Here is a 13,282-nt window from a genome sequence, read left to right as displayed (position 1 = left end):
ATGAGAAGGTAACATAGCCGCTAGCAGTTAGCTAGTTGGCAGATAGCTGCCCACTAGCTGGCTATTTTTACTGTCTGTCGCCTACAAAACTAAATTATCACTGGAAGATACAAAACCATTTTGATACTATATAAACTATCGGATGTCGCCTTTTTGAAATCAGTGAACTGCTCCAGAGAACACAAAATTGTGCATATTTATGCAAGAAATCAGCTAGCCAGTCGTCTGATAATAGCTTGTGACTAGGGTGAGAAGCTAAAAAGAGTGAAAAGCGTATGGCAGCTAGCATGAGAAGCTACTGTATTAATGTACGTACGAATGACAAGCATTCGTATGTTAGCAAATCGGCACAATATACCATGCTAGTGACAAGCATATGGCAGCTAGCCAGTCAGTGATCAGCTAACTAGGCTAGCTTGATAAGCTAACACAGTACTCAACATACAGTACATGCAACAAGCATATTTTTTTTCTATTTTGGTACTCTAGGAACAACATGGTAACACAAGTATACTGTACACATGCTTTTGTTTTTTTTAATATACAAATACAACATGTAAACAGATATATGCCACAGTCCAGACATATTTCTTTCAATTTAGAAAAGCACACAACAGAATATTTATAACCCAACACCAAAGCATGCTCTGAGCGTGTGATGTGTGCGTCCACTCCGCACTAAAGTGACCACCGAGGCGACACTCCTGCACCCGTGGGTGTGTGTCGGCATGTGAGGAAATGAGGAAACAACAAAGTAGACATTTTGTCATGTTACATCCACGTTCCAAAATGGACTTATGTTTTCCCCTTCAAAACTAAACTTTCTCTAAAATGTATGCAATATTGTAGGCCTTGTTTGATTTTACAACTTTATCAGCATGTTCATGGCCAAAAGCATCTTTAATTTTTAAGAAAAAAAACAAAAACTTATTTTAATGCTTACAGGGTTTTTTTACGTACATTAATTCCTATCATTAGTATAAAATATCTATTTTTTCAGCCCCTCAAGTTCCAGTTTGCACAATGCGCATATTATAAAACAACCTAAAACATGATATTGAAAAATATATATTTGCAGTGCCACTTTTTTTTTTCCCTTCTATTGCTGATAGTACAGTCTTTCTAAACTCTGGTAAGAAGGGATTCAGCAAGCATGGGCAATGCATTGTATAAATAACTAGTTTCAAAATACAAAAAAAAAGCTAGCATTGCACAAAATACAATGACAAAAGCTCGCCTTGCATTTTTATTTATTTTCCTGAAGGGTGGCACATTCCCATTTCCCAGTACTAAAGTACAACGCAAAGGACGCCGCAGACTGCACTCGTCAATTAGACAACCGCCGTCGGTCAACCTAAAGACCAAAGGCAATTTTCAAAAGCATGTGGCCATTCGTGTCACACATGCACCACTCTGATGCTGTATATATTAAGAGCATGGGGTCCGTGTGGTGTTTATCCACGCCGTGTATTAATGTGCGTTTACGGCCTAAAAGGGACAAGACAATTACGGGTTTGAAGAGAGAGTAATGTAAACAGGCTGTTGGCTAATGGCTGTTGGCTTATGATTGTACATCTTGTGCACTGGAGATGAAGTCAGAGGCATTTTTTTGTCTTTCAAATTTAAGTAAAAGGCATATCATTAAGTTAGAGGACACTTGGATATATTTGTCTATTTCATCGCTCAGGAAAACCATAATGTCTTTTATTTTTTTCGGTGAACGTTGTCAGCATTCTACAGTATCTCATAGGGATGTAACGATATCCAAACGTCACGATACGATATTATCACGATATGAAGGTCACAATACGATAATTATCACGATATTGTGGGGGCATTGGCGATTTAAAAAATATCCATCCATCCATCCATTTTCTTGACCGCTTATTCCTCACAAGGGTCGCGGGGGGTGCTGGCGCCTATCTCAGCTGGCTCTGGGCAGTAGGCGGGGGACACCCTGGACTGGTTGCCAGCCAATCGCAGGGCACACAGAGATGAACAACCATCCACACTCACAAGCACACCTAGTGACAATACGGTGCGCCCAATTAACCTGCCATGCATGTCTTTGGAATGTGGGAGGAGACCGGAGTACCCGGAGAAGACCCACGCGGGCACGGGGAGAACATGCAAACTCCACCCAGGAAGGCCGGAGCCTGGACTCGAACCGGAGTCCTCAGAACTGGGAGGCGGACGTGCTAACCACTCGGCCACCGTGCCGCCCTTAAGAAATATCACAATACTGTAAAAAAGAGAGCTCATACTAAAAAAAGCAAATTATTGTGCTTTTGTACATAACAGCAATGCATATAAACCACCTACAATCTCAAATAACAATATTAAGGCACTTACTTGATAATGCAAGCACACATTGATCGCTTCACAAGAGAATTAGGTTCCCCTTCTTCTGACAATTAGCATAGATTTTAAACATAGAAGGCCAAAACATCCCGAATGAAAATTAAATTGTACTAATAAAATAGCCACTAGAAGGTGCTAGAACTGCACAAATGGAAATCAACCTGACTTTTTTTAAACAGATGTGTTTAAATATTGTGAACATGACGACGACGATATTGTGGCAGTTTTAATATCACAATATCACAATATTGCCCTTATCGTGACATCCCTAGTATCTTACTAAAGTGAGTACACGCCTCACATTTTTGTAAATATTTTATTATTGACTATGGGCTTGGCCACTACGCTGCATCAATCCTTTTTTTTCCCCTAATTATTTGCCATGAGGTACCAAAATGGACTTCCAGGACCAGTAAGTGTGAGGGCAAGAGCTACAAATTTACCTGTTAACACGAATAGGGAACGAGAATTTTGGCCTCACTCCGAGCTGTAATATTAATATATACAGGTTGCATCTCAGTATAGTGCTTGCGTGGGTTTTCTACGGGTACTCCGGTTTCCTCCCACATTCCAAAGACATGCTTGACAAGTTAACTGAACTCTCTAAATTGTCTGTAGGTGTGGTTGTTCGTCTATATGTGCCCTGCAATTGGCTGGCAACCAGTTCAGGGTGTACCCCGCCTACTGCCCGAAGCCATCTGGGATAGGCTCCAGCACCCCCGCGACCCTTGTGAGGAAAAGCGGCTCAGAAAATGGATAGATGGATGATCTTTATTGCAGAAAAGTGCCAGAAGTAACCATTTGATTCCATTTGAGGTTCTTCATTAAAGTCAACACAAATAGCGAATCAGGAATTTGACAGCAAATCAGGAGCTCTAATAATAATATTATTGAATAGAATGTAAAGCACTAAACAGTGTGTGCATCATGATGTAATGCCTTTTCTCGCTTCATTTCTGCCTTTTACTAAAAATTGACAAAGAAATAGTTTGCTACTTGTGATTGTGTCTTAATATGTCTTATGTATTTTTTTTTGTTCTGTCATCAATTTGTAAACATGTTATTAAAGTTGCTCTATAGATAGAGTTATTATAATGAAAATAATATTTAAAATGGGAAAAAATGGAAGTCTGCTGGCCTCGTTTGTATTTGCCTTCATTTCTTTATCTTCCTGTTTCAGTGTGAGCGTCATGTAGGCCACGGCCAGCAAAATGTGATGGGGCCTCTCATGGGGCTACAACCATTACAGTCAGTTGAGCATTTAATAAAGGTGGCGCACCATTAGATTAGTACTTCCTCAACAGAGCTATCTTGCGCTCGGGATTCAAAGCATCCTCCAGGGGATGCTTGGGGAAAATCTGCACACCAATCCTGATTGAGATTAATAACCATTTTAGTCATTCATGCGCATTAGTATGCCATGAGTCTATTATATTCATTTATTTGTATTTTGTTATTATTCTATCTTACTTGAGTTTGATTTGGTATATTTTTTGTTTTTGTTATTTAAGTATTGGCCTGAGTTGATGTAAACCCTCAAGAGGGCGCCATCCACCTCCTTTCTGCCCACAAGGCGCTGCGCCATGCTTATAACTGCAGTCAGAAAGTCTCTCAGGCCAGGAAGTGCAGACACCCTTCTGTGTCATCCCTGTCTAGACACAGGCGGATGACTTTTCTCGGGTCCAGCTCAAAACGTGCAGTGACGTCCATTTCAAAACATGTTAATAAGCAGAGTACATATTTATCAACCTTAAAGACCAGTTGGAGCATTTTCATCTTTTCTAATACTGTACCATACCATACGATTGACATGTAGTGTCCGATGTGTTATGAGTGATCAAAAAAAAAAATTGCTGACAAATTTCCCCACTCTTACCATGTTTCATTACATTTACTTTACAGCTAAAATCATTCAAAAAAAGGAAACAAGGTGGACGGCAAAATGGGCAACATAGAGCCCAGAGAGTTAATATTAACAGTGATTCGAGAAAATAGGATGGCACAACAAATGCGGCCGTGTTAGCGCGACGATCGTCCGCGACGTGATGCAGCTCGCCATCTGCTGCTCTCACTTGCCAACTGGAAGGTGTCAGCGAGGCGTGCGCACCTGACGCTCAAGCTGTTCTGATAGGCCAGATAATACACGCCAGTGGTCATTTTATTAGGTTCAACTGCTTATCAGTAGCAAATAAAAAGTAATGGCTCTATACCATGAAACCCGATTACATTTTAGTAAAAATTGGGATTATTTTTCAAGATTATAATTTTACTGTGGTAAAAGGCCAGTTGTTCCAAGATAGCAGGCTAAGCAACATCCATCCATCCATTTTCTTGACCGCTTATTCCTCACAAGGGTCGCGGGGGGTGCTGGCGCCCATCTCAGCTGGCTCTGGGCAGTAGGCTAAGCAACAATTAACTAAATTGTCACACAATGGGTCACCAAGACTTCATTCGTATGGTGGTAGCCGCGATATTGTGAGTGAACCGTGTGATCGTTTCTGCTGTTTGGGCCACGGGAGCTCATGTATGGTAAATTTTGCTGATGAGAAAAGGAATGAAGTTGCTTGTGACATTAAGAACTGGCTGTGTTGGGCTTGCCAAAGGAGGCCAATTTAAAAGTAACACAAGGAAGGAAGTTAGTGGTGACTGTTTTGACCATATTCTTCACTCTTTTGGACCTACTCACTGAAGTACGTACATATTTATCATTAAAGTCAGGGGGGGTGACCTCCTTTAAGATTTTCTTTTCCCAACCCAAAAAAAAAAAAGTGAGCTGTCAAAGTTGTCCAGACAGCTATGGTGGCGCTAGCTAGCTGGCAAACATACCGCACCATTAGTTGTGCTTCCTGTCTAAAATCACCCTCAGCTTTACTAATGAAACACTGTATTACCAATATTAAGTGCTAAACTTGTAACTGGGAATAAAAAAAAATAATAATTATGGAAAATGTTCAAGCTTACATATCATTATCATTGTATCATAATCACTGGAGTCATGTGGATACCCTGTCATGAAAGCTTGGCAGCACTGTGGTATATTCAATTCATGGCCAGGGTTGCATTTTGTTTTATTTCACCTTTTATTTTATGTTATAGTTCATTTTAGTTCATGTTTGTGTTGTTATGAATGAAACGGACGTTTGTTTTGTACATCCCAGTAATTATCATTATGGCCCGACCAACTTTGATAACATGGATCTTTGGCTCATTGAAAAAATTCTTTCGGATTTGTAATTGAGCACCCCTTCTGTATATGAATGAACACTTTTGCACATATTTAACGTCATTAAATTGAGCAGTATACAGGTTCGTAATGCAGCTCGCCACTTGTGCACAAATTTGCCAATATAATGACAGAAATCGCGTGTGAGCACATAAAAGCCAAAGCGGCTTAAACGTCGGTCAAGCTGTGACTCATGAATAAGACATGTCCTTTTCTCTTGTTTCATCCCCTGATAGAGGCGCCAATGAGTGGGTGCCTTTGTTCCAACGCTGACCACACTGAACAATGAATAAATGCCTTCTCCCGATAGTGCTCTTTTATGAACTGCGTTTCACCTCGTGTGAGTCACCAAATTGGCAGCTTTGCAATCGCTCCAGCACTTTCAAGGCCTCCTCCAGTAAGCTACCAGCGTCCAGACCCCCTAATGCAGCGACACCGGGTACCACCAAGTACTTTGAGGATCACTGCAAATAAGCACAACTTGGGGAAAACACAATACCTTGCTATCTCCACCACCGACCACCATTTGGCTTGGCCGATGCTGAGGGTCTTTTTGAGGCGCTAATCCAATGCGCAGTAGTCTCACAGTGCTCAAGGCAGACGCCTCAAGACGTAGGGGAAACATATCGCTGATGTCACCACCCCCTCGGGCCACTGCGGAAGAGGCCGCTGGCATACACCCGTCTTCATAACAAACATGCCCGAGGGAGAGGGGGCACATGATAGTTCATACTGTAACATCCAGAGAGAATTTGCATTGCTTTGCTGTTTGCACATTTTTGTTATTAAATCAGTACAGGCAGCTTATAACCATGTGTGGCTGTAAACATCTGGCCGAAAGATCCAAGTCTGTTGTAGAGGAAGTCACGTGATCCTATCAATGACAATAGTGTAAAAGTCAAAATATATGCACAATAATAAGATACTGCTTGTCAAATACTAAATACTATACAATACTAAATAAAGTGCTTGTTCAATTGAAACAATGTCAAGTAGACTTGGACAAACAAGAATTCATCTGATGGGAACAATGACAGTGACGTGTAACTTGTAAATAGTGAGCTCATTTATTGTATTATTTAGTTTTTAATAACATATATATACTTACATACACTTTATAAACACATAAACTCTTTGTAAACACAGATTAAGATGAGAGAAATCAAATAGTGTTTATATTTCTTTCCTTTATTCAGCAACTTCGGCCTCCTCATTCAGTGTCATTTATACAGAACTGCATTTAACGACTTTGTGAAGGTGCACAATTTGATGAATGCCACTAATACCATTGTAAATATGTTTCTACAAGCAGCATTGAAGCACAGAAATGCAATAAAATAAATGTTAGTAGGATAGAGCAGGTTCGTAGGACAAGTAGGTTGGGGGCGTCTTTCAGAGTAGGATGAAAGGAAGGGTAGAGTGGGATTGAGCAAATCAGCTGGTATGATTTTAATGTAGCGGGGAGGTTGGATTAGGGTAGATTATACAAGCAGGTAAGTAGATATAATATAGGGGGAGTGTAAAGTATGTAGATTTAACAAGTAAGTAGAACAAGTCGAAGGCAAGGTTTAATATAGTAGGGGTGTTTTGTGGTGTATAGTACGTAGTGTAAATAGGTCGGTGGGTGGAGTGTAATATAGTAGGTATGGAATAGGGTTGGGTAGAATTGGTAGGATATAAAATAAAAAGTGTAGTATGTACAGTAAAATAGAGTCTGCAGATAGGGCAAGTAGGTTGATCAATTAACAGCTATGCAGGAGGAGTATGCATTGTAAACAAGCAGACAAGTAGGGTATAAAATATTTGATATGTTAGAGTGGGTATGTCGGTAAATACGGTATGATATAGCCGGAAAGTAGGACAAGTTGGTCAGGAGAAAAATATGGTAGGTAGAGTTAGCTGCTAGTGTATAATTGGGTAGGGTGTAATATGTTATAGGTAGGTACAGTACAGTAGGGCAGGATAGGCCTGGTAGATAAGACAAGTAGGTAGGAGGAAAAAAAAACAAAAACTAAAATACTTTCCTGCGCAACTAAAATCTAATGTGAAACTTAACAAAAAGCTTTAAAGTTCCGCACAGACATAACATTTAAAGACACTGTTGATCTTTACGCGATACCTCCCATTCGTAAACATTAGCTCGATTGCTACATTGATTGTAGGTTATCACTTCTCGCGTCCGCAGTCGGTGCACAGGATGTTGTCACGCTGGGTGAGAAAGCCTCGGCCCACCAGGGACACGGAGCACTGCCCGCACGTGAAGCACTCGCTGTGCCACTGACGCTCCTCGAATGAGATATATTTGGCCCCAGCCAGACCTGCACAAAAAAAAAAAAAAAAAAAAAAAAAATGTTTGAGTCATTCCAGATTTGGGCATTTTTTTCCAAGCTAACAAATTGATTATTTCACAATATACATTAATAATTGTGCCCACAGATGTACATTCTAAAATGAATGAGAGGTAAATGAATGATCTCTTACTGGTGATGGGCTTGGTGCAGCCCACGCACTTCTTGGCGTAGAGGTCGCTGAAGCATTCCAGGCAGTAAGGGTAGTTTTCCCTGGAGGTGAAACGTTGGCCCGACAGCTGCTTCCTGCAGCCGATGCACAGGAAGCACTCGCGGTGCCACGGCTTGTCCTGGTATGTCACGCCGCCCGTAGTGATGGCCTGGTGAATACCATGCACTCTCGTGACTATTCCAGTATGGTATGAAATCACAACAAACATTCTTCTTCTTCTTCTTCTTCTTCTTCTTCTTCATTCATCTTCATTATTCTCACTTGTAGTAGATAGTATTACGTACAATCTTGTCGCGAAAAATCTCAAAAGCAGAATACCATGCACTGTCGTAAGCCCAAACAGCAACACACTAATTCGTGAATTCACCATTTGTTAAGAATTCACTCTATTATTAGTATTAAAAATAGTTAGCATATGATTCACTGTTGTGCATATTTGAATGTGAACCTCTAGGCCAGGGGTGTCAAACTCACGTTAGCTTAGGGGCCGCATGGAGGAAAATATATTATCAAGTGGGCCGCATCGGAAAAATAACGGTATATAACTTAAAAACAATTGCTGTCATTTATACGCAGATTTTCGTAGACCAGACCTAAATTACGGAGCTCAATTGTAATCATATTGTTCCGAAAAATAACACAAATGCAAATAGAACACAGCAACACTTTGCCGGTATACATTCTGGACGTGTGAAATCGACCTGTTTTGCATATATATTGTTCCCAGAATGCACTGCATGGCGCAGTTAATGATGTTATAAGGACGTTTATCCTTGTCATATCTATTTGTGTTACCAGTAATTGAATTTGTGTCGTATTTAACACATTTATGTTGGTGTATGATTACAAAAAAAAAATAATAATAATTAAACAAACTGTAGTTAAAGTTGTGTGTAAAATAATGACATCCCGGACGACGATTCCCTGGACAAGTTGTATTGGTCATCTGAGGACTGCTTGTGAAATTACAAAGTTATATGTTTTGATTGTGGCTGGCTGATTAATTAGTCGGACATTACAATTTTTTTTTTTTTTTTTTTTTTTAACTTAACAAAATTATCTCGCGGGCCGGATTAAACCCATTTGCGGGCCGTATGTTTGACACCCCTGCTCTAGGCATTTGTCTTCGTATTTGAAATAAATAGGGGGATCGTACACACAGTGTTGCTGGGGGGGCGTATATGTAGCAGAATACCATGCAGTGTCGTGACTATTTCAATGTAAAACTCCGCTCAGCCATTTATCTTCTTCACAATAGAGAACAAGATCATACACAAGCTTTTTTGACAAAAACGATTGCATGTCTATGGTGAAAGTCCAGTCATTGATTTTCGTATAATGCAGTAGATAGGATTGCACACAGTACTATTGTAAAAAGCGCAGCTGCGGCATACCATGCACAATCATGACCATTCCAATATAAAAAGCCTTGTGGCATTATTTACAGTCAGGAAAATTAGTTGGATATTACACAAGGTTGCTGCAAAAAGGGTGACAATAGCATAACATGCAGTCATGACTTCCTCTGTAATACTCCAAATATGCATTTGACAGTATGTAGAGTTATTCTAAAAAATATATATATATATATATATATATTTTTAAATCAGTATTTTAAAATGGTTTTTGAATATACAGTTATACAGTATTATTTTTTTTCCGGGATTTTTTTTTTTAAAGCTAAGACTAAAACCAATAAAAAACTAAATTAAAACAAACATTAAAAAAAAATAAAAAAAATAGCAAACCCTCTCTGAAATCTAATTAAAACTAACTGGAATAAAAACACACTATAACAAAAAAAAGAAAAAAACTTTAACGAAAGAACAACCACTGTCATGACTTTTCCTCTATAATACTATAATATGTATATTTCTTCTAAAAACAAAACAAAAAAAAAATACAATATTTGAAAATATTTTTTGAATATACAGTATTTTTTGTTGTTTTTTTTTCTGGGATTTTTAAAGGCAAACACTAAAAATAATGGGGAAAAAAACTATATTAAAACAAAGCATTTTTGAAAAAATAAAAACTAGCAAACCCTCTCTAAAAGCTCATTAAAACTAATTGAAATAAAAACCCACTATATAACAAAAGAAAATAAATAAATAAAAGAAAGTCTTCACTATTGATAGTAATACTCCAGGAAGATATTTGTCAACAAAATATCATAACACCATTGGTTGTTCAGATAGCAACATATCATGCACTGTCCTAACTCCGAACGACAGCACGCTGAGCTCACCTTCTTACAAGCACAGCACTGGTAGGCAAACTGCTTCTCGAAGCAGCCCACGCAGTAGTAGCCGTCATCTTTGGGGATGAAGGACTTGGTTCCGATGGGCTGCTGGCAGCGGTGGCACAGGAAGCACGTCTCATGCCAACTGTTGCCCTTGTACTCCATTTTGCGGGAACCTGACACGGGGCAATGAGAGCGGCTCAAAATAGTTTCGCCTGGAGTGAGCTAACGCTAGTGTTTGTGTTGGAGGGGATTTGGCACATAGCTCTACTGTATTATATCCGAGCGGGTAGACATATTTTGCGTGCAAGGCCGTTGGATGGACGGTAAAATAGCGCAATGTAATCAGAACCCCGGACTGTGTCGGGAGGTACGCATACCTGGCATGACCGTCTTCTTGCAGGTGGCGCACTTGGATGAGTAGTCGTGGGCGTAGCACTCGGTGCACAGCATCAGATCATCCTTGGCGGCGAAGGCCTTCTCCACCAGGGAGCGGCTGCACTTGGCGCAATTGAAGCACTCCTCGTGCCAATGACGGTCCTTATAGGACAGGTCCTAGTCACAGCATTGGGCAGATGAGTAAGCGCATGTCATACTTTGTGCTATTTTTTGGGACTATAAACAAGTTCAAGTTACTGCCAGTGGTTGACTGCAACATTTCATGAAGTGTAATGGGAGTCACTATTTGGCAAGCAGTAGGTTATGTTGACAATTTACATGTTTATAGTTCATTACCACTACATCAATCAAAAGACTTTTAATGTATGAATTCTTCATGGTCTCACTATTTGGCAGGCAGTACATCTGTGATCAGTCAGACTCACTGTCCCTACTTTGGAAAGTGGTATTTCCCTCTTAGTGATCCTAATTATTTTTAATTGCAGATTATATCATAATCGCTTTAGTACGTAATAGATTAGTCTCACATTTCACTCTCATTGTTCCTAATGTGTTTTAATGGAGAATGAAGTCGCACAGGATTACTATTTGGCAAGTGGTAGCACTGTTCGTGATGACTTCCTGATGGTGAATTGAGAATGGCATCACTATTCTGTATAGTTCACGCTCACTCTTGCTAATAACTGCTAATGGGGATTCAAGTTAAGTGAGACCACTATTTGGCAAGTAGTTGTTCACGGCCACTGTTCCGAGTTTGTCTTTTAACAGTGGGGTCACTATTTGGCAACTGCAATGATTTGTTCTTTGATCCCATTTGGTAACTAGCATAAGGTATTCTCATTTTTTGGCAAGTTGTAGGTCAGGCTGACTGTCCTTATTTAATCACATAGTCTCACTATTTGGCAAGTAATATGTTATATTTGCTGTTCCTTTTTAATGACCGAGTCTGTTTGCATTTGGAAAATTTTACTTTAGTCAAGAGACTGCTAATATTCTATTACATCACAATAACATCACTACTTGGCAGCAAGCAGTTGTCCACTCACACTGTTCATAATGACCTCTGATGTAGAATTTAATTATTATTTGTATTTATTTGGCAGTTTTATTGTCTCTTAAATTAATGCTAATGTCCATGGATGCCTGCAGCAGTTAAAGTCACAGGGGACTCACAATTTAGCAAGTCATACTTTATTCTTACTGTTCTTATCCAATGATTTATGGCTGTGTATTAAAGATAGTATATTATAAATATATACTGTAGGTCATATTATGGGGAATTGAGTTTTAATTGTTAATGTGGATAAAGATCCAGAGCCACTTTAGAGCAGAATCACTAGCAAGTAACGGCGATAATGACTTGTAAGGGTGAATTGTTAAATATAAATGCAAACAGTTTTTGCAACATTTTTTACTTTGATTTAATGGACATTGTGCTGCTCCATCTTGATTGTGTTTTTACCACCCGGGGGCAGTATAATGCTACACATACGAAGCTCTGATGTAACGAAGACTGTCGAATTAAGCTTCAATGACATAAATCGCAAAGCATAAACAATATATGCCTGTGAGTATTATTGTTTGTGCATCTTTTGTGGTCAAACATAAACGTTTATAGCTACCGCAATATTGATGCTAGTTTTGTCAGTACACGTTTCGCATTATTTTAGCGTTAAGCTAGCAGACTTTTCGGAACAAAGTTACTGTATGTGGATTGATTAAATACACAATGTGTGATTGTTTATGTTTTGTTTACGATAAATTGTAATCAGGAGGGGCAAAAAAACCAAACTCTTCGCCAAGTGCCAAAATTGCACACGGCACTCTCAGAAATGTTTACTCAAAAATCAAATTTTTTGCTTACAATGCAGAGCGAAAAAAGTTCGAAGCATTTACATGCCGAGTTCTTACCTTGCAGTTGGCGCCAATGGGCTTGGTGCAGCTCTGGCAGCAGTTGGCAAACAGGCTCTCGTAGCACTTGGTACAGTACTGTGTGTCCTCTTTCATGATGTACTTCTTCCCCAGCAGGGAGTCTTTGCAGTAATGGCAGTCGAAGCGCTGTTGGGTGGACATGGTTGTTTCTGATTGTTGGCCTCAGCAAGAATGAGGATGAGACGTGCCGAGTACAGGCGGTATGGAAAAAAGGGGTGAGGAACGGATTAAGGGGTATCCACCGGGCCAAGGGGTGTCTTCTATAAATACTGCCTCTCTTATTAGCTATAATCTCCGGGGGAGGGCAGAAGTGCGCCGCTGCATCATTCGGCACCTTTTAAGGGAGACCATGTCCAGCTCATCACTAAGCCTTTTCAACTGCGGGCCAGAAAAGAAGGCCTGGAGGTTTGGAAAGCCGTTTGAGAAGTTATTCCGTATCCTTGGTAGCCATCTTGAGGTCCATGTATAAGTACGCTGTTTGTCATCAACTGTAAGACAATTGGGTGCAGTAGTGGAACCACTTTCTTAATGGTAACGTTTTTTTTCCTCACAGTCCAAGTGGAAGGCAGAAAAAACGTAACTAGTAACTATTAATGCGCCGAATT

The 13,282-nt window shown here is 39.8% G+C and overlaps 1 protein-coding gene across 1 annotated transcript; it reads right to left on the bottom strand.

Moving 5' to 3' along the window:
- Positions 1-6,751: 6,751 nt before the first annotated feature.
- fhl5 (four and a half LIM domains 5) lies at positions 6,752-12,904 on the bottom strand. The gene is made up of 5 exons (XM_077538503.1): positions 12,657-12,904; positions 10,727-10,901; positions 10,353-10,522; positions 8,066-8,252; positions 6,752-7,902 (listed from the first exon to the last, which is right to left on the bottom strand). The coding sequence occupies exons 1-5, from the start codon at positions 12,816-12,818 to the stop codon at positions 7,751-7,753; spliced, it is 846 nt and encodes a 281-aa protein (XP_077394629.1). The 5' UTR covers positions 12,819-12,904; the 3' UTR covers positions 6,752-7,750.
- Positions 12,905-13,282: the final 378 nt, after the last annotated feature.

This window comes from Festucalex cinctus, chromosome 12 (genome assembly GCF_051991245.1).
Source record: "Festucalex cinctus isolate MCC-2025b chromosome 12, RoL_Fcin_1.0, whole genome shotgun sequence".
Classification (NCBI taxonomy): domain Eukaryota; kingdom Metazoa; phylum Chordata; class Actinopteri; order Syngnathiformes; family Syngnathidae; genus Festucalex; species Festucalex cinctus.
This window is presented reverse-complemented; position numbering and strand designations above follow the sequence as displayed.